We start from the raw sequence: 21666 nt of genomic DNA, 5'->3' as shown, positions 1-21666 counted from the left end.
TGAATGGATGAGTAAATGGGGAGTGTGTCGTCCTGTCTCGGCTACCTCCCTTTCCTTGGGGGAAGCAGCCTAGGTATATAGATAGATAGATCTTAATTCGGTTTGTCATAATAATAAGTTGCTCAGTGGAGACCGGGGTGATGAGATTGTGGAAGCTATAAACAAACATGAATGTAAAGCAGCCGTTCACATTGCCATCAAGCAATTATTCACGTAAGTACAAAAACACACTGAAACTGAAAAGAAAAAAAAATCAGACAATATGTTAAATATGCAAATGAATTGATTGTGATGACCCATACCCTCAGAACAAACGTTTCGTATCCCGAAGGGGCATATTGTGTACCTGGATAAGGACCACTTCTAGTAGCTTCTTTAAGTTTAGATATATTGTACAGTATATTCAGTCAAATACTTCATTATACTTTTTAATACACTGTAAATTTTATTGCTCATCTGTACAATAAACTCTTATTTTTGCTGTCTTTAAGTTATTTACTAAGCGTAGGAGAGATCTTTTGTAGTAAAGGTGTTGTATACAGTCTGCACAAACTCCTGCAGTCCAATGATATCAGTGATATTCTTTAATTTATGCATCACTTTTCAATCCGAGTGAAGTTATTTTTTAGTAAATTGCCTTTAAGAGAAAGTTTAGTCAACTTGGGAATGACCCCTGGTAGAGAAACGGTGAATGGAAGCCGTATCAGAATTTTACAATGTGTGAAAAGTCTCTCCTGTCATGAATAAATTTCCCTGTATATAGCAAGAATGTAATATAACTAGCAAGGGTATTGTGCGTTTACCGGGGAAAAAAGTATGGCCGTCCTTGCTGGAATTGCCTGGGACCTTGAGGGATTACTCCCGTATGGGGGACGACCCCTCGGGGTCCATTGGATCTATGTTCGTCCCTGAGCCAGTTTCTGCAGGGATATACAGTATTCCCCATGGACACATTCCTGCCGTGGACTACCCCATTGGCAAGTTTTCCCATTTCCTACCCACCCACCCACTTACAAACCCTTCCCATCCGCCCTCCTGCCGACCCTGCCTGACCACTCATTCATCCACCCCCCAAATCTCCCCACCCACTCTCCCGCCCACTTTGCCGACCATCCATCCATCCACCCACTCAGCCTACCCACCCACTCATTCACACTCCCCCATTCGCCTACCCATCCTGTTCACCCACCCACTCACCCATGCTGCCCCACTTTGCCCCAGCAAACCCAAAACCCACCCAACCCTGCCCACGCCACCCATCTGCCACACACCCGACCCGTTGTAATACTGATATAATTGTAGGAAGAAGTAAGAAACTCCACGGTACTTGGCCACTGTGTTGACTTAATTCTGATTAGTTCTAATTTTGGCCATCAGGAGTGCCACTTTGGTAACTTTATACCACACCAATAGATTTACCATAAAAAGTTACTCCTTTAAGTCCCTTTTGGAGTTCTCTAGATAGTTCCCCCTTAATTTCCATAGACAAACAGAGACAGACAGACACACTTTCATGAATATAGGCAAAAAATGAGTCACCAGATTAAACGGGTTGAGACAACCAGACGATAGTATCTACAACATAAGCTAATAAACTCATAACAGTACCTGGATATAATTATTTCGTTCCCTGTATATTTTTCATTTATTCCTCTTTTTTTTTTTTTTTTCGTAGTAATGAACTCAGGCAAGGCAAACACTCGAGCTGCGAAAATACTCCAGCCTCTCAGCCATTTTTCGCTTGAACTTTTAATAGAAGTGAATTTGTAAAGCCTGAATGATGCTGAATGAAGATGGTCGTCTATTTTTGGCCTTATATCTGACACGAGTGTTCTTGGTTTTGGTTAATGCAGAGCTTAGGAATCTACCTATCTAACTGTCTATCTAGTTGTGTGTATCTATCTGTCTAGCTAGGTATCTAGCTAGCTGCTTGTATCTATCTACTGCATATACACTGTCTACTTATTTGTCTGTCTTTGTCTAGTGTCTCCTTATTTATGCATCTATCTATTTATCTAGCTAGCTAGACTACTTTTTTAAAAATCCAGGTGAAGATGCACTTGACAGGTTGGTGATGACTGGCTGAATGCAACATGTCCCAATAACGTCGTTGTATTTCAAATAATTATCGGTAATGTGAATCGAATCTTACTAACTCAAATACAACGATGTTATTCGGACATGTTGCATTCAGCCAGTCATCACCAGCCTGTCTAGTGCAGCTTCGCCTCGATTACAAAAAAATTAGTATAGTTAACTCTCTCTCTCTCTCTCTCTCTCTCTCTCTCATGGTGGTCTGAAGACTGGCAAATGGAATTTAACAAATGGAATTATACACAACGACTTATCTTGCTCTCGTGTTCCTGAACTCGATTCGTCTGAATTCTCTACGCTCTGGCTTCGGCTTTCTTGTCATTCTTTGACTAAATATATCTGCGCTGTTTACTTATCTCCTAATTCTACTGTCTATCAAAAATTCTTTGACTATCTTACTTCTACGATGGAACACATTCTATCCATTTCTCCTTTCTCTGAAATCTCCATTCTAGGAGATTTCAATGTTCACCACCTTTGGCTCTCCTCTCCTTTCACTGATCCACCTGGTGAACAAGCCTACATCTTTTCTATCCTTAATGATCTAGAGCAGCTTGTACAGCACCCTACCCATATCCCTGACTGCCTGGTAAAGAACTCCAACATACTTGACCTCTTCCTTACAATTAATCCTTCTGCTTACACTGTTAATCTTTTCTCTCCATTGGGCTCCTCCAATCACAACCTAATCACCTTAACCTGTCCCATCGCTCTGGTATATACGGCCTGTGGACCCTCCAAAGAAACGTCGTCTGTGGCACTTTGGAGCTGCAGATTGGGAGGCCCTCAGGCAGTACTTCTTTGGTTTTCCCTGGAATGATCATTGCTTCCATGGCCTGGAGCCATCTGAGTGTGCCTTGCGCATTAAGGAGGTTATTCTCTCAGGCATGGAAGCATACATTCCATTCTCATATCCTCTGACTAATGCAAGAAAGCTTTGGTTTAATCACGCTTGTTCTAATGCTGTCTGCAACAAGGAGAGGGCCTATAAAAGGTACCAGAGCCAATCCACCCCTGAATCACATCTTTTGTAAGTTTTGCCTGGAATCGTGCTAAGTCTGTTCTTCGCTCTTCAAAAAATAATTTCATCCGTACTAAATGCTCTCAACTCTCCTACTCGAATTCTTCCCGCTCCTTCTGGCACCTTGCCAAAAACCTTTCTAACAACTTTACCTCATCATCCTTCCCTCCTCTTTTCTACTCTAATGGCTCTGTAGCTATTTCTTCTGCTGATAAAGCAGATCTCTTCGCTCAGACTTTCTCCTCCAATTCCACCTTAGACGATTCCGGTGCTATTCCTCCATCACTTCCCCCCTCTGACTTCCTCATGGCTAACATCAAAATTTCTTCAGCTGATGTATTTTCTGCAATCACAGTCCTCAGTACTAACAAGGCATATGGGCCTGATGGAATCCCTCCTGTTGTTCTCAAGAACTGTGCTTCTGTGCTTACACCCTGCCTAGGCAAACTCTGTTGCCTTTTTCTATTAACTTGTACCTTTCCTTCTTGCTGAAAGTTTGCTCTCATTCTGCCAGTCCCAAAGAAGGGTGGCCATTCCCAACCCTCTAACTATCGTCCAATTGCATTAACATCCTGTATCTCAAAAGTTTTCGAGTCAATTCTTAATAGAAAAATTTTAAAGCATTTTTCTTCTAACAACCTTCTTTCTGATTGTCAGTATGGGTTCCTTCAGGGACGTTCCACTGGCGATCTTCTCACCTACCTTTCAGACTCCTGGTCATCCTCCTTTCGGGACTTTGGCGAAAGCTTTGCCATTGCACTTGACATCTCAAAGGCTTTCGATCGATTCTGGCATAAATCTTTAATTTCCAAACTGCCCTATTATGGTTTCTATCCTTCTATCGGTGTCTTCATCTCTAGCTTCCTTTCTGGTCGTTCTATAGCCGCTGTTTAGACGGCCATCGTTCTTCCCCTAGATCTATCAATAGTGGTGTTCCTCAGGGTTCTGTCCTATCACCAACTTTCTTTTATTCATCAATTACCTTCTAAGCAGTACATCTTACCCTATCCACTCATACGCTGATGACTCCACCCTTCACCTTTCCATTCGGTTCCCGCAACGTCCATCTCAGCAGTTACTTCAACAAACAAGGGATGAGGCTATGGCACACCTAATGTCTGACTTGGCTTGTATCTCTGACTGGGGTAAAAATAATCTGGTTGTTTTTAATGCATCAAAGACTCAGTTTTTACACTTATCAACCCGACAAAATTTTCCACAGGTGTACCCACTAATGTTTAATAATATTCAGCTTAATCCTGCATCATCCTTGAACATGCTTGGGGTTTTATTTACTCGGGACTTATCTTGGAAAGATCATATTACAACTCTTGTAAAATCTGCTTCTAAGAGATTAGGTGTGCTAAGCCGACTCCGTTCCTTCTTTACCCCTGCATAATTGTTGACTCTATACACGGGTTTATCTGCCCCTGTGTGGAGTACAACTCTCGTGTGGGGACGCTCCCCATATACAGCTCTTCTCAATAGGGTGGAGTCAAAGGCTTTTCGTCTCATTAACTCTCCTCCTCTTACTGACTTCCTTCAACCTCTGTCTCTTCATCGCACTGTTGCTTCTTTATCTCTTTTCTATCGCAGCTTCAATGGTCACTGCTCCTCTGAACTGACTGCATGCATTCCTCCACCTCTACGAAGGCCGTAGCATCTGTCTAGCAGCAAACTCTCATCTCTTTTCTGTCCAACTCTCTAATGCAAGAGTTAACCGTTACTCCCAGTCCTTCATTTATGCAACTGGTCAGCTCTGGAACTGTCTCCCTGTGTCTGTATTTCTTGCTTCCTATGACCTCCAGTACGAAGTATTTCTAACGCAATGTGTCCAGGCATCTCGAAATGATCGGATCTTGAATTTGGCTCTCTCTTGTATTTTGTTTTTCTCTTGGAAGGAAGAATAATTGCGGGCTCGCGGCCTTTGGTTCCTTCTTCCTCGCATAAAAAAAAGAAAAATATAAAAAGAGTAAGATGGGCAAGACCATCGGAAAAACTAGATACGACTTAGATAATAAAGAAATTAAGAAATCGGAATTCGAGAGAGATCTAGGAGTCATGGTTGGTAAACACCTCAAACCAAGGCAACTGAGTATTTATGCAAGAAATAAAGCAAATGGGGTCTTAGGATTTATTTCACGAAGCGTGATCAATAGGGCATCCAAAGTAATACTGCAACTTTACCTAGTATTAGTAAGACCACATTTAGACTATGCAATGCAACTTTGGTGTCCGTAGTATAGAACATATATAAATGCATTAGGAAATGTACAGAGATCAATGGCAAAAATGTGATATCATTCATTTGCAGAGGACACGCAGCCTTGCATCATGTAGGCTGCAGTAGTCTTTTGTGTCTGCACACCGAAGTGTAGTGAATCATAGCAGAAGGAGGAGGACTCAAAGAGCAAGAAGGCCAGCAAGAAAGCTTGTGTGGAACCTGCAAAAGGGAGGTGAAATCAGCGTGGGATACATAATTGGCTCCAGTGCGACCTATGTGACGTATGGTATCACGCAGGATGCCAAAAGGTAGCACCAGATAAGTATAAGTACTACGTGGAAGGAAAAGATGAAAACAACTGGTTCTGCAAAGACTGTAAAGGAAAATTTAAATGCACGAAGAACATGAAAATGCAACTTAGGGGAGAGAATATGAAATTCAAGGAAGGAAGTCAAGAACTGATGAGCTTAGTAGAAGAGTTGGACAAGAAGGTAGAAAATCTGAAGAATCAAATTGTGAGAGCTGTGAAAAAAGAAATGGTGGAAGAGTTGGAAGAAGAAAGAGAAAAAGAGAGAAGACAATGCAGCTTGGTTATCTACAACCTCAAAGATGACGAGAGTGATGACCCAGTAAAAAAAAAAAAAAAAAAAAAAAAAAGGAAGGTAGAAAAAGCAATAAGTGCTAACCGATTCTCAGATGAAATAAAGATGGAAGAGATTGAGATCGAGAATGTATTCAGGTTTGGACAGAAAGCGAAACTCAATGAACGAACCAAAACCCAAAGAAAGAGAACAAAGCAGCCAGCCAAGATATCCAGAATGAACAAGGAACTCAAAAAGAAACTACATGGCATCCTAATCCAAGACCTGTACTGGTCTAGGTCATGAATGCCAGAATGAAATTGGGCATACTGAAAAATGGCAATAACCTCAAGAATACCAGAGTGCCAGAATTTCGAAGAAACTCATTTGTGTCAGACCTAACCCTTAAAGAAAGAGATGCGGACAGAGAAAAGAGAATGAAACTCAAGGAGGGAAAAAAAAAAGTTCGAGGAGAAAGCTAGTACATTAAGAAAGGGCAGCTTTTCAGGCGGAATTATCAATAAGGTATTGCCAACAAAACGGAGAAAACAAAAGTGACAAAAAGCAAAATAAAATTAAAACGTTAAATATTAAGTTAATCAACATAAAAGAATTGACTCCGGCTAAATTTGGAGATATACAGAGGAAATAAAGTTGCAAACTATATACTGTATAACTGAAACTCAACGTTAGTGGCAAAATCCGAGCATACCAGACAACCTCAAACACAGTTTGTCTATGCGAAGGTTGAAGACAAGAAAGGAGGTTGACTCTCCATCCTACACAACATAAATAGTGGCACAGAGACAGAAAAGCAAAACGAAAGGCACAAGGATATACTACACGGAATATGCAGAGCAGGATACTTACAATTAAACATAAGTTCGGTATATGTGGCAACCAGTGACCACGAAAGAAACCAAACACTAGCAAGACATTTGATCACATTCTCCAGAAACGTGAAGAAGAACCAACATTACCTTTACGGGATTTTAATGGTCACATAGGCTACATAGGTCCACAGGAAGTAAATTTAAACAACAATAGAGTTCTTAACTGAGCAAAAAAATATAACCTAATAATTCTGAATGGAGATGATGGATGTCAAGGATAACAACTCAAGCCGAGGGAAAACAAGCTGGCACAATTGCCTTTATTCTAGTAAACCATGTTTTATAGGAAAAACTCAGCAATATGGAAATTGATGAGGAGAGAAATAATTTCGACCTTTCAGACCAACCGTGTGCTACATTCAACACAAATCCAGAAAAAAAAATACAAAAGGATGAAATCAAGGAAATGAAATTCGTGAAAGTAAATGAGGAAACCAAAAGATTCTTTTTTTTTTTTTTTTTTTTTAATGGAGGAAAAACTAGCAGCAGAGCCGGAAGCAAGTAGATGAACGAAACGGCAACCTCGCAAATGATGACAAAGCCCATAAAGAAAGCAGCAGGAAGCAGCCCAGAACTAATAGGACCACTGTGGCTAACAAGTAAAATTAAAAGAAGAGCCCTCAACATAGAAAGGAGGAAAGCAAAAAGGGAAGTAGACATGGAGAAACACAACAGATACGAGGAACTGTACCTGAATCAAAAAAAGAAACGTACAATAAACGGTATAAGAAGCCAAGGGAACACAAGAAAAGAAAACAACAAAGGAAAATCTGGAAGACCCGAACAGAAATAAGAAAACATGGGAAGGTATAAGAAGACTAAAGGGGGAAACCGTTAACAAGAAAATTAGAATCTATAATTAGAAAGACACACCTGTAAGGGAAAAAGATATTCCTTGAAGTTGGAAAGTTTCTGGAAAGCAGTCTACATAAGCCATAAAAATAAAATATATGAGATATGGAACGACACGACAAGAGACAAATATGAAGATGAGCTTAGATGAGCAGAGGCAGGAGGCAGAAATATTAAAATAATAATTAGAAACGACCACGGAAGAGATGAAAATAGAAGAGAGATATCCCACCAACCACAAAAACTCATTCATATCGCATACGAATGTAGTCAAGAGCACCTCTGACCAATGACATATGAAGAAACCCAGATAAAACCAGAGGACGTAAAAGCACAAGTGAAAAAGGTGATGAACAAGAATGCACCAGGACCAGACGGCATAAAACTAGACCTCTTCAAGATAATTGGAGGTAGCAATGAATATCTGGAAGAGCTCACTCTGTGCCTAAATAATGAATTAATAAATGAAGATATTGCACAGACGTGGAAGAGCACAAACACTGTATTAATAACCAAAACAAAGAATCCAACTGCTAAAGACGAAAGGCTTACAGCCCTTGCAAATGTTTCTTACGAAATATTTATAGGCATACTAAAAACGAAAATAGAAAACCATGTTTAAAAGCACACACAGAAGGAGTGTTTTGCTAGCAAGTACTACAGAAAACAGAAGAATCTCCGACAGTCTTTACATGCTAAGATACTTCATTGATGAAAGCTTCCAACATAAAAAGCCATTAACTGTGTTGTTAGTACACGTCAAAATGGCTTTTGGCTCGGTGAATCATGCAAAACTAGTTACATCTCTGATGGAACACAGCATCCATTCTAAAATATTTAGTGCTATTGCAAACATTTACACTAAAGACAGAACAAACCTGCTACTAAATGGAGATAAACAAGCCGAAACTGAAATAATAAATGGCATAAAACATGGCTGCAATGGGTCTACTGTTCTTTTCCTACTGATAACATATATAATCATATAAAATCTACAAGAAGATAACCTAGGCTTCAAAGGCCACTTCAATATACCCACATTTTTTTTATGCAGACGACGATCTCATTCTTAGTTCATCAATGGAGGAAGCAAGAAAAACCATTCAGAAGATAACTGAAGTAGCAAATGAGTGTGGACTCACCATCAACAAAGAAAAAAGTAAAGTAATAATTTTCAGTATGGAAGATACACGCCGGAATATTGAAGGGATAAATGTCTGTGACATACTCAACTTTGGCATAACAAATTAAAGACTGTGCTTCAAAGATCACGTAGACAGCTGCTTAAATAACGCGAATAAAATGGCATTGTTGGAAGGACACAAGTCAAGAGTGAGAGCCGTGGAAATGAGTTATTTAAGAGGAGCCTGTGGAGTCACGTGGAGAGACAGGCTGACGAATGAGGATATAAAGGAGCGTTGTGGTGTTGATGTGGATGTGATAGGAAGCGTTATGAGGAACACACTGAGGTGGTTTGGCCATGTGGAGAGGATGGAGGGTGAAAGACTGACGAAGAGACTGTATGTGAGTGAGGTGGAGGGGGGAAGAGGGAGGGGGAGACCGGGGATGAGATGGAGGGATGGGGTGGAGAGGTATATGAGAGAAGGGGGTGTGAGTTGGGAGCAGGGCAGTGAAATGGCGGGGGACAGGGCGACTTGGAGGCGATTTGTTTGTGGCCACCCCAAACGGGATTGAGGCGTCTGGCAATAGATAGAAAATGGCAAATGTTGCATAGAGTCCTAGTAAGATGCTGTAACGGGCTTCTGATAGGCAGAACATATTGGAAAGGCTTGCGTTACCATCTATACTACATGCTTCGGAAATCATCAGCTTTACTGAGGAAGATCATAAGAAGCTCCAAAGAACTGAGAACAAAATATACAGAGCAATTCAACAAGTGCCAAGCTACACAGCCACAGAAACCTTAAGAGGAGAATTTGGAGCCTCGTCAAGCAAAGCACGTGATGTAAAGTCAACAGTTAAAAACTACATGAACACAATCAACATCAATTTACGCCAAATCGAAAAAGTGAGGACAGGGAAAAAAAAAATTGAACAATGGGATACGGAAAACTGGAGAAACAACATGCAATAAAAATCAACACTACAGATATACAGGTGATTCAAGACAGAAATCAGGTAAGAAAAACGGACTGAGAACGACCAAGAAAGTATGTTGATGTCAAAAGCTTAAAGCAAAACTCTCAAGTTGAACTGGAGAAACAAATTCCTCGCAGGAGAAGAAGCATGCCTATGCTGTGGAGAAGATGAAACACTGAAGCACTTCCATCTACTTTGTACTGCATATAGCGAAATCAGAAGCAGAAGCATCCTACTGCAACAACGGTACCAAGAAGACACCGAAACCATTGCAGCAAAAATCCTACTTTTTGAAGAAAACATTGAAAAAGGACATCAAAGAAAGCAAGAACTACTTGAAAGATATCTGGACAAAAAAGAAAAAAAATGTAATGGAAATTAAGCTGACACAAGAGTGAACAATGATGATACATACAGCAGGAGTCGAAATAAATCCATATCTTACAACCAATACTGGACTAGACTGGACGGAAACTTTCATATGAAGATAGACTGAAAAGACTAAATTTGCACTAACTGGAAAGGCATAGAGTAAGGGGAGACTTAACTGAGGTGTTTAAGTGGATGAAGGGAAAAAATAAGGAGATATTGGCAAGATATTTAAAGTAATCAAACAGGACAGAGCTAGAAGTAATGGTTTCAGACTAGATATATTCCATTTTAGTAAGGAAATAGGTAGAAATTGGTTTGGCAATAGAGTAGTGGACGAATGGAGCAAGCTACCTACTGATGTAGCAGTTGCCTCTTCCATTTGAGAGTTTCAAGCATAGGCTAGATAAGCATATGACAAGTAAGGGTTGGATTTTAAAAAAAATCTAATAACCGACACTAGGGCCACATTAAAAAAATATATATATTTAGCGTCCGGCCACCTCATTTTTTCACCGTCGAGTATTTTTTTTTTCTTATAGCATACCAGGATATGCGAGATATCCAAGGTGTACATTCATAGCCGTATGGTATGGCAGGGATGTATAAAAGGCCATAGAAACCGTATATGAACCTAAGAAGACACGAAAACATGAACATCTTGTTGAATCCTCTGTTTGAAAAGCTTTGAACTAGAACATGTATTAAAAGTATTAAATGTCAGTCAGAAGTTGTTTCATTCTTTAACAAATTTCATATTGAACCTGTTCCACTGTACGTGTATCCTACATCAACAAGGTGTCACAACACTCTTTTGGACCCTCAGTTTCAATATGCCTACGTGGTTTACAAATGCAATTTTTTTTTTTTTCCAGCATAGAAAGATGTACCTAGCAGTGGATCACAGCTGGAAATAACTTTGGGGGACACACAACAGGGAATACCAGAATTCCGAGTATTCTCATGCTGTTGTAAGCATGAGACCTTGAACATAGAACTAATTATGTGGCACCCTTGGCCCCTGCTCTCGTAACTTGTTTGTACATTTTTTCCCTGAAACAAATGAAAAATTAAAAATACATGTGCTTGCACGCTAGTTCTGACTGGCCAGGTAGTTCCCATATTACGTCAGGCAATCAGCTAGTGTGAGAATGTCCGTACGAATATGTGACCATGCCTCCTTTCTTAAGTAGGATGCCAGGGCCAGATTGTACAGGGCAGACCCATGTGCTTTCAACTCTTCTTCCTTCAGACTGGATGAATCGATTTTTCCCTTCTTTTCCTGCTCAGGATGACGGAATTCAGAGAAACGTTTCAGAGCCTCAGGAACTGGGTATCCTCGCCTTGAGAGGGTGGCATGATTCTGGTCAATATACCACAGGACTACACCCATGGTATTCACAAATATCATACCAAGGATCATCGCAGAGTCTGGGGATCAACCAACACCACTGGTTCCTAACCACTTCTAAATTTCATTCTTCAGGCTTTCTTTAGTTGGATGCTTCAACTCATTCAACCGTGGTGGTAATGAGATTAGTTTTGATGCATTTTTCATCAGCACACCAATTACATTTGGGCCGCCTGCATTGTCATCCTCACCACCGCCATGGGCAATATTCTCCACAGCAGGGGCCTGAAAAATAACAAATTTGCCAAGATTTCGCACAACATATCACTGACGAGCGTGAAGAGACAGTTGTCATATCTGTTAGTTTTACTGGTCCCTACTTTCACAGAGGCGAATGTGCACCGCTCGTCATTCAAGTGGCACGTCGTCAAATTTCCCACTGCAGAATTCACCATACAGATCTGCAAGCATGATATCCACGTCCAATGTACATCCAAACCCGTCTTTGATTGGCACACTACAGCCTTCCGTGGCCACACAACGCACCACAAGAACCGTTGTCCCACCAAACAATGCGTGTCCTATAAAATGTCCACGCCAGTTTCTCTATACTGCATGGAGTTCCTTCTTACTATTCCTGCCGGTTCGCCTGGAGGGTTTAATGGATGAGGGAGAGCCTTCTTCTTTGTTAACCTTGTCTTATTCTGGTGGTTTAATCACTCTTGTAGGAGCTGCTGGCCTTCTACACTTTTCCTCTCATGTTTTTATGAAAATTTCTTTATTGATCAATAAGGAGCGTAGAGGGCCTGGGCTGGGTTGATCAGTCCCGATATTAAAGGTTAGGGTGACCAGTCGCTCCTCCTAGAGTTTCATTATATGAACATTAAATCCCAACCAACACACGGCTTTAAACTAATGTAAGTTACATCCGTCTGGAGTGCCTTAACCAACCACACCACTTGGAGTACATTTTGGTTATATGATTACCACCTAGTGCTGTAAATGGTGTCATGGGCCACAGGAAAGCATTGGGCTTATTACCTAGTGTAAAGTAACATGATGGTAGGGGTAATCAAATGAGTGAAAGATGGATGCCCCCGCGTACCTCCATTACTGATAACTAGCCGAGGGTCCCATCCTGCTTATAACATGGGCCAGGGGAGGTTTATCAGTGTGCAATATTTCGTTTTCCTGGGTAAAAAGCTATGGCCTTGCATACGGGCGTTGCCCAGAACCCATGGGGGTCGCCTCCCTCGTGGAGGTAGGTCCCTAAGGCCACACCCTGCTTAAAACATAGTCCAGCTAGAAGTGTACCACTGTGAAAAATTTCGTTTTCCTAGATCAAAATTATGGTCGTGCATTGAGCACACACACACACACACACACACACACACACACACACACACACACACACACTGTGCTATAGACAGGGTGATCCTTAAATAGCATTCGATTAGAAACTCATCTAGAAATAATTCATGTATTGCATGGACGGCTCACTCTGCTGGTGTGGACGTACTGTCCGTGTGGCAGTGGGAGTGAGAAATGAATAAATGGTGAGAGTTACTGATGACGTTTATTGCGCCGTCCCCACAGCACATGAGAAATGGCCTGGCTGAATGCAAGACTGGCATTATATATGGACCACCCTGTATAGAAAGGATATCACAACGCTGAAGAGGTTAACAGGCTTACTACCATGACGTATCTTTGTATTATGTTCTGAGCACCTTCTGACGAGTTGATTTAATTCATGAAGGAGTTATTTATGGAGATAACTAACCACTCCAGTTTGAAAAATCCCCTCTGAGCTGAATGTAATAATTTGGATATGGGAAGAATAAAATAAAAATTACTTCATCGCGTTAACTTTCCCATTAATTAAATAGTTTATCTGTAGGCCAACACAATAATATATTTGTTAGTGAAGTCTCTGTCAGTCAGTGAGCACAACAGCAATCTTAAGTCACCTGTCCTCTGCTGCGAGATGGAAATCTATTTGTAATATAGTCAGTATGTTTCATATGACGGAAGTAGGCCACTCCCACAACGTGCGATATTATTGGTGTGGTTGCATGAGTTGAGCCCAAATTATGGGATAGGTATGAGTCTCCGTGGTTATTAGTGAAATAAACCCTCCAGTCGTACGACCCTAGGCCATCAACTGAGCTGAAAGGGATTTGACAGATCCCCTTCAGTTCAGCTGATGGCCAAGCACTGTCTCCCGGATAAATATGCTAGAACATAACGATTTTGCTCAGCCAATATAGATACAGGTAGTCACTAGTCAGTGCCTTAAAGTGCTTAATCCATTCAGTTCTGTGAATACGAGCGAGCGAGCGCAGCGAGCTATGCGATGTTTACGATCAGCTGAGAAATGAGCGGCCCGACACGACTCACCCCGGCCCGACACGACGTGGCTCTACCGCATTGGTTTTCAGAGGCTAATAACTTTTCTTCTATGTGAGATAGAGAAGGGATTCTTTCAGCAGGTAGTAGATATGTTCAATCAATTTTGTTTTTAGCTACCGTATATACGAGTATTTACTCATGAGACCAAAGAAACCCCTTGGAACCCCAGCTTTCCAAGGGAATATACCGAGGGCTTCAATTAACATGCTTCACTATGAAATCGAATTAAAACTGGATTCCTGTTGCAACACTGTTTTCTTGCGTTAATTCTAACAGTTAAATATCGTGATATTACGCTCATAATTTTACATGAACTTTTTTTTTTCTATTAAGGACGTGAAATCAGCTAGGGTAATCGCCACATTTCTGGGTTTTATCATTCGATCAATAGCCAAGCGTTTACTGACGTAGTTCGGTGACACGGCAAGTCGAGAGCAGAGAAGTGAACATTGAGGATGTGATAAATGCTACGGCGTCTAGCTATCTGCTCATCCAAAGAAAAAAAACGTGAGGAGAAAACACGAGAAAGTAAATGTTTTAGCTCATTTATTCTTCTGTTGCTTAACTACCTCACCAGAAATGCTGAAAGTTTACATCAAGATTAATTTGATTATGATGATAGGGGTATGTACAAACGCTCGCTCGCTCGTCACGCTCTCACAAGACGCACTTTACTGGTGTACTTTATATAACTTAAGTCTGCACCACAGGGTTCACGCTTCATATGAGTCTGGGGCTAAAGCATAACCAACAGACTAGTTTTTCAGCTTAGAACATCCCACTAAAACTAGAGGGCTTCATGGAGGCTGTATCTACAGAGCCCATGCAGTTCGAGGTCTCTTCTGATCTTATTAAAAAAATCATTTAGCGGCAAGAAAAAAATTTAAAAGACGTCATTGCATTGAGGGGCATATAAAATTTTTTACCTTACATGCATAAATAAATTCGAAACAAGTCAATCGTACTGTCTTCCCTGAAAATTTATCAACGTAATTATGGGGAAGTCATAATGCCGTGTGATTCTATTCGTCCTCCTTCCATTAGTCATTAAGCGCTAAATATATTGCGTATATAAGCCGGCCTGTAGTAAGGCGACGGGCTGGCTCAGCCGCTCAGTTACTTCGTGGCGGTTGGTGGGCATACGCGCGTCGCTCCCTAGCTCCTGGTCTCTCGTTCCCCTCGGCTTCCCCTCAGGTAGTCGAGGTCGGCAACTTCTGAAAGAGGAGCTTCGGTTCGCGGCGTGCGTACTAATTATTAACACGAATGTATCTGTGATCTTGGTAAGTGCAAAATCCATTCGTGAATTATGGTTTAATTACGAAAACCAGTGGATCGGGCGTGTTTGTCTTCCTCAGATCGCAGAGTTCTTGAAAAAAATGCAAGATGGTTTCAGAAATTTTGTGGTGATTGCAGAAGTGACACTGACAGCTCCGGGTGATAAGGGAAGTTAATAAATGAAAATAAAGAGTGAAAATACGAATATACTTGCGATACCAGATGTGCAGTGATAGCCTGAAAGTGAGGTGATACGAGGTCAGTAAGGGGACGGGTTAATTCGTAAAAATCATGATCTCTATTGTTTTTCATGAAAAAAAAAAAGATGAATTAAAAAGAAAGAAAATCTGAGGCGCGAGACGCACAAGCACGTATTAATAACTTATGGTAAATGGAAAAATAGTGATGGCCGTTATACATTACCCAGCACTCTGAATGTACCCCAGTGACCTCTGAATATTTCCGGTAGGCATCCCAAAATATTTATCATTAGAATCTGTCTTTTGCAGAGAAGGAAAATGCTGTGATAGGAAAATAAGTGAAAATAAATGAAATATCACCAGCACAAAACAAAACACTTTGAAAACTGCCAGTAAATAAAAGTAAACAAAATCAAGGAATATAATAGGCAGGGAAGCATTCAAAACCATGGGAGAAAGCCCATATTTGTGAAAAAAGTAGCTACAAGGAAAATGTAATTAGACAAATCAGGACCCTCAGCATACTGGAAGACCCTTCATACTGAAGGAAGCATCCTATGACAGGAATGTGGGAAAAGTAGCACGGTCACAGTGTCGCTCGAAAATTTTTCTGCGATACGAACCGAGTGCGGACAGTGAGGCTTTTCTGGCGTAACAACTGTGACGGAAAAAGTGGATGGTAACACGAGTCACTGAAGTAAGAAAATTCTGTATGACATTTAGCGATTATTACTTTTTATAATTAGAGCATAATTTCTTCACGATATTTTTTAAACCTGATTTTCTGGCCTCTATAACAAATATGATGGAAAAAGTGGAAGAAAAGTGCGAGGCACTAGAGACTTTATTAACTTCCTGGAGAGTGCGAGTGTGGAAGAATAATATGAGCCACTAGAAACTTCCTTACCAACTTATCAGGCGTGCGAGGCCTTTCCGCAGTAAGTAGCTAACAAATGTGACAGGAAATGATGAAAAATATTTTTGACCCACTCGAACTTTAAGAAATTTCTCGAGTGCTGAGCGGGAGTTTTCTGAGTTAAATAACAAATGCGGCAGAAAATCCTGAAAAATACTGCGACCCACTTGAAAAAAATATATATATGTATTTTTTTAATCTGCCTAAATACCATGTGTGACAAAATGTAAAGGAATCACGCAAGCTAATAGAAATTCGCCTACGAGATTTTTATTGTTTGATGATTTTCTGATTTAGTTGAGTGAATAGAAAATGTTGAAAGTTCTACGACCCACAAAAAACTGCGAAAGTTCTCGAGACTGCTGACTGTCGTAGTTTTTTGACGTAAAATAAGTGGCAGAAAAAAAGAAAAGTGACATGAGGCTCCTGTCCTCCAGCGGAAGGAGAGGCAGGCTACTCCTACTTGCCTGCCTGCTCCTGCTCTACCTCACCTGCTGCTTCGCACACTCCCACTGGGGGCACCGCAGAGGTAGGTGGGAATAGGAGTGGATAAAGTATTGCTGGGAGTGTTTAGCGGGAATTGGAAGAGAGTGTTGGAGTGTATTAAAACGAGTGGATAGGGTGTATAAAACCAGTACAACGCCTGAATATGAGTATGGTTGCCTAATATTTTAAGTTTTTAGATGAGGGACCCTAACTAGGAGCGGCCATATTCGCGTGTCACTAACGAGTATTGAACGCAAGGTGCTTCACTCCCGTAGAATTATGCGAGTTTAGCGAAGCCACAGCTCACCATAGCACACCATACTACGCCACGCCACGCCACACCACCCATCACTAAGAGAATTAACCGTAGGTCCCTGAAACCTGTGCACGTAGTATTTCTGTAATTGTTGTATTATCTCTGCTTTAGTGTTATAGTTACTGAATTCTGATTAGGTGGGGTCATTTATGGTCATGATTAGAGTCTGGTTATTTTAATGTTATCTCTACCTCGCCTGTTGCCCTGCACATTTCCACCAGGGGCAAAGCAGATATACAGTAGGCCTACATGGTCAAAGGGGAGTGGGTAGAGTGACATTTGGTAGAGGAATTTGAATAAGTTGAAGAATACGAGTATGGGTACAATTCAGATAGATCAAGGTGGTGTGTGTTCTCTTAGGGTGAAAACTGGTAAGGGATAGGTGGGTAACTGCAGGATTATGGGTAAAATGTAATGCAGGTTGAGGTGGTGTGTACAGAATGTGGGTTGGTAGGAAAAATGTAGAGGATTATGCGTGTAATAGATTGTGCATTATATATGCAACTCGAGGTGCTGTGTGTGTGTGTGTGTGTGTGTGTGTGTGTGTGTGTAGAGTGGAAGTTGGTAGGGAAATGCGGGTGAGTGGAGGACTACAGGTTAAATAGTTACGGGCAGATCGAGGTGGTGAGTCGGAGTTGGTAATCATATTTAATTTGGAGGATCGTGAAGAACATACCATATCGACCGGTCGAGGTTATTTGCTTAAAGGGAGTTGGTTAAGGGAATATAGGAATATGTAAGTGTACATAACACTAAAATAATGGTAGTCAGGGTGGCGGTTTTGGGTGAATGTCACATCACTTGAGATCGGTATTTTTTGGTGGATAGGGTATGCCTGTGTAAAAACCTGTCAACTGCACGAATATTTGAGCAGCCTTCCCCGAAATTTAAAGACGGCTACCGATATTTTTTGCTGAAATATTTCTAAACAATTTTCCTATATTTAGTTATAGTCCTGTTTATGTTAAATTTTGATCAAGCGAGCTAGGTAGCTAGTACCCGGTACCGATATATTTTGTGAAAGCTTTTGAAATTATTTCCTTACATTTAATTGTGGGCTTGTGTAAAATTTTTATCAAGTGAGACCGGTTATGGTTATTTTGCATAATTCTAGCGAGGATAGTATAACTCCTGTTTCACCTGCTGCTTCTCTCACTCCCACTCTCTGCATCGCAGTGGTGTGCAGTACCAACGTGGTCAGGGTGGTGGAATGGTAGTAGCTATTAAGTAATATATGACATTTCCAATACGAGGGGAAATATACTTAGAGTATTTTACAGTAACATATGACTTTCGTTGCGGAATAAAATAGCTTACACGGTAAGTGGAATCATATATGAACTGCAGGGAGAGAATTATAAGTGCAGTATGAATTTCCATGGGAGATGGAATACAAGTAATATATGAATTTCTGTACAGAGTGAAGTATAAGTGAAATATTATATGACAGTTTCAATACGTTGCTGTAATATAGCTATATGGAAAAATAAAAGTTTCTATAGTGGGGTAAGGTAATGTGTGACAGTTCCTACATGGTATGAAATTAAAATCACTCGGTTATATATGGCACTTTCAGTATGGGGTGACATAAGTGGAAGATTACACTTAAGTGGACAACAAAGTGGGTGTGGGAACTGGTAAGCTATGGGAGTGTGGAAGTATAGGGTTCAAAAGTAAGAAATGCAAATGAACTAGAAAAGTGCAGTACCTTCAAGGCTGTAATATGCTGTGGGGTTTCGCTAGTGTTTATGGGAGTGAAGTAACTCGAGTCCGAAAAACCTTGGTGACTGACGAACCAGCCCTCTATAAGAAATGCGTCTTATCTAAAGCGTGAAAAAATCTGTAAGAGGGTAGCTGTGTTAAAGTGGAGTGCGTAGAGTGTGGTGGGTGCGGGAGTTGGTAGAGGAAAAATGAGTGTGCAAATGGAGGATAGTCTGTAAAATGTGGATTGTGGGCGTTGTGTGTGTAGAAACGAATGTGGTGTGAATATGCTTGAGATCCTAAGGATTTTAATTATCCGGGTAATCCCCTGCCCTCTCTTTTGTTGACAGAGTAAGTAAAAGGAAAAATGCCGTCGAAAGTTTACAATATGGGTTTTTGAGGTACCGTAAAATTCCCCCCCCCCTCCTCTCTCTCTCTCTCTCTCTCTCTCTCAGTATCAAACCCTCCCCCCCTTCTCTCTGTTACGGTAGAAGCAAACATGCCCATCTCGTGAATATCTCAGTCACAGCACTGTCCTCTGACGTTTTAAGTGACTCTGCTCTGTTTTGGTTTGGTTACAACAGGCTGGGTACGTTGTGGTTAGTTTTGTTGATTATAGTTAGGTTAGCATTAGACTTTACGTTTGAGGCGCACAGTTTTTGTTACACTGGTTTGATTAAGGTGGTTTTGGTTATTTTGGTTGGTAGATTTACCGTACTTTACTTGGCTCAGTTTTGATCAGGTTAAGTTAGGTTACCAGATCTCATTTTGGTTGATTTCAGTTGTACAATAGTTGTGTTCAGTTTTGGTTAAGTACCGGTAAGCTACAGTATATTGTAGCAGAGTGAAACTAATTTTGGTTGGTTTTAGAGTCTTTCAGCTATGGCTATGTAAGATCATTTATGGTTACCGGTACGGTAAGTTAAACTGAGTGATTCAGTTTTGCTTAGGTCTACGCGTATTGTGCGAGGCTTGACTCATGTTTTGGTGTGGTTTAAAATTGTCGCACAGTTTTGGTTGGATGAGATCGGTGATGGTTAGCATTGGTTAACTTGGGTTGGGTTACTTTCAGCCCTGTATTAGTTTGACTGTAGTTAGGCTGGAGCTGTTATAGCTATTCTTGATTAACCGTGATTCTGGTGATTATAGTAAGTTAAATAATGATTGTTACCGGAACGTAATTTATGGTTTGTTTTTCTGCTGATTGTGGTTACATTAGTGTTTTATTTCACTTAGTTTTGGATAGGTTAGATCTATTGTGGTTGTTTCATAAATTCATTGTGGTTACAGTAAAGTTATCTGATTCTTTTGAATTCTGATCTGGTTAGATTTTAGACATTTTATATGATGTTCGTGATAGTTTCCCCATCTGTGGAGTTTTTCAGTGGAAGGCTGTGGTGTGGGATGTGAGTTAAAAAAAAAAAAATGGAGCGAGAGTTGCAGGAAGGAATGTGGGAGTAAGTGGTAGATTTAGTAAAAAGTTATAGACCTATTCATAAGTAGGAGGGCAGCATGGGTGAAGTTGGTGAAGGGAATGTGGCAGTCTGTATGGTATGCCGAGGGTTGTGAAGGAAAAACGTTGAAAATCTCCTAGAAGATAACATGGTTGGCACGGCTGGGTAGATGCGGGAGATGACAGATTGTTATTGTCCGCCTAGTGAGGTGATAATGTAATCGCCTGCATTGTATGTGTCTGTGTGCCTGGCTGTTTCTAAATATCTCAAAATTAAGTGAGCAAATTGTATCCCAACTTTGTGGGCAGTATCCCTGGATATATTTTTTGTTTTTAATAATTTTGGCGAAGCTATGATGATATGCCTCCGACTGCCAGAGGAAAAAATCTAACTTTTTCTTTTTGCTTGTCAATGTTTATCATTTTCTGTCGTACCCTCAAAGAAGAGAATGGCTATTTAAAGGGTAACTATTAGAAATTTTCAAAGGCCTGTTATACTTAATGATATTCTCCAACATACTATCCCTAACTTCAGGGATCTGAATGCTAATGTGGTATTTAGCCTAAGTTAGTAGGAGTAAACACCGAAATCGTAAGACTTTTTAGGATTTTGGCCAAGCTACAATGATATTCCTCCGACTGCAGAGAATTACTGATCTAGTTTTTTGGTTATGGCGGGCGATACACATTCGTGGGTGAATGGCATTTAGGCTTATTGTCGTTGTGGTTTCAGGCAATCTGGACCCAAAGCCGGTGGCCGACTGGCTGACGTTGTCCTTTTTCCTGCAGGTGTGTAGATGAAAGCTGTATTGTGCAAAGAGTGGGAGGAACCAGAAAGAGCATATTTTACCCCGTTCTAGAAATGACATCTTTAAGTTTCGATTATACCTTATATCGTCTTTGGTGTAGGCTATATCGGTACTGCCAGACTTTTTTATTCATCTAAGGAAATACGTTTCTGACTGAATTGGTTAGATATAACCTGCATTAACCTTTCATTAAGAGGTTGCTGTCGTAAACTAAATAAAATCATCTGAAGTATCACGTCATCGTGCAGGATTAATGGGTTGTCGGGTAGGGTGGGTGTGGAAGCTGGTAGATGAGATGCTGATATGTAAGTGAAGAATACAGAAGGCTTAAAAAGGATTGAAAAATCTGTGAAAGGGTATATTCATTAGCAATCGACAGGGATGGCTGCGAGAGTTAGTGGAAGGGGTGTATCAGTGCATCAGGGGAGGTAGCTAATGGGTAAAAAGTGGAATATCTTTAACTCGATACTGTATGTTAATGGGTTGTGGGGTAGGGTGAGTGTAGAAGTTGGTAGATGAGATGTTGATGTGTAAGTGAAGGATTTAGTGGGTGAAATGTGGATACCTGAGTGGGTATCGGTATGTTAATGGGGTTGGGTCGTCGCTTGGGGAT

The 21666-nt window shown here is 40.8% G+C and overlaps 1 protein-coding gene across 1 annotated transcript in view; it reads left to right on the top strand.

Annotated features, from left to right (window-relative positions):
* Positions 1 to 16705: 16705 nt before the first annotated feature.
* LOC145400494 (lachesin-like) overlaps positions 16706 to 21666 on the top strand; it is a 228517-nt gene continuing 223556 nt past the window's right edge. The window contains exon 1 of the mRNA XM_080273019.1: positions 16706 to 16817. Within this exon, the coding sequence (XP_080129145.1) occupies positions 16706 to 16817 (112 nt within the window). The remainder of the gene's footprint in view (positions 16818 to 21666) is intronic.

Source organism: Coenobita brevimanus, chromosome 52, assembly GCF_032717465.1.
Source record: "Coenobita brevimanus isolate Jiangsu-jjx chromosome 52, ASM3271746v2, whole genome shotgun sequence".
Taxonomy (NCBI): domain Eukaryota; kingdom Metazoa; phylum Arthropoda; class Malacostraca; order Decapoda; family Coenobitidae; genus Coenobita; species Coenobita brevimanus.
Note: the sequence above shows the minus strand (reverse complement) of the source record. Positions and strands in the feature narration are given on the sequence as shown.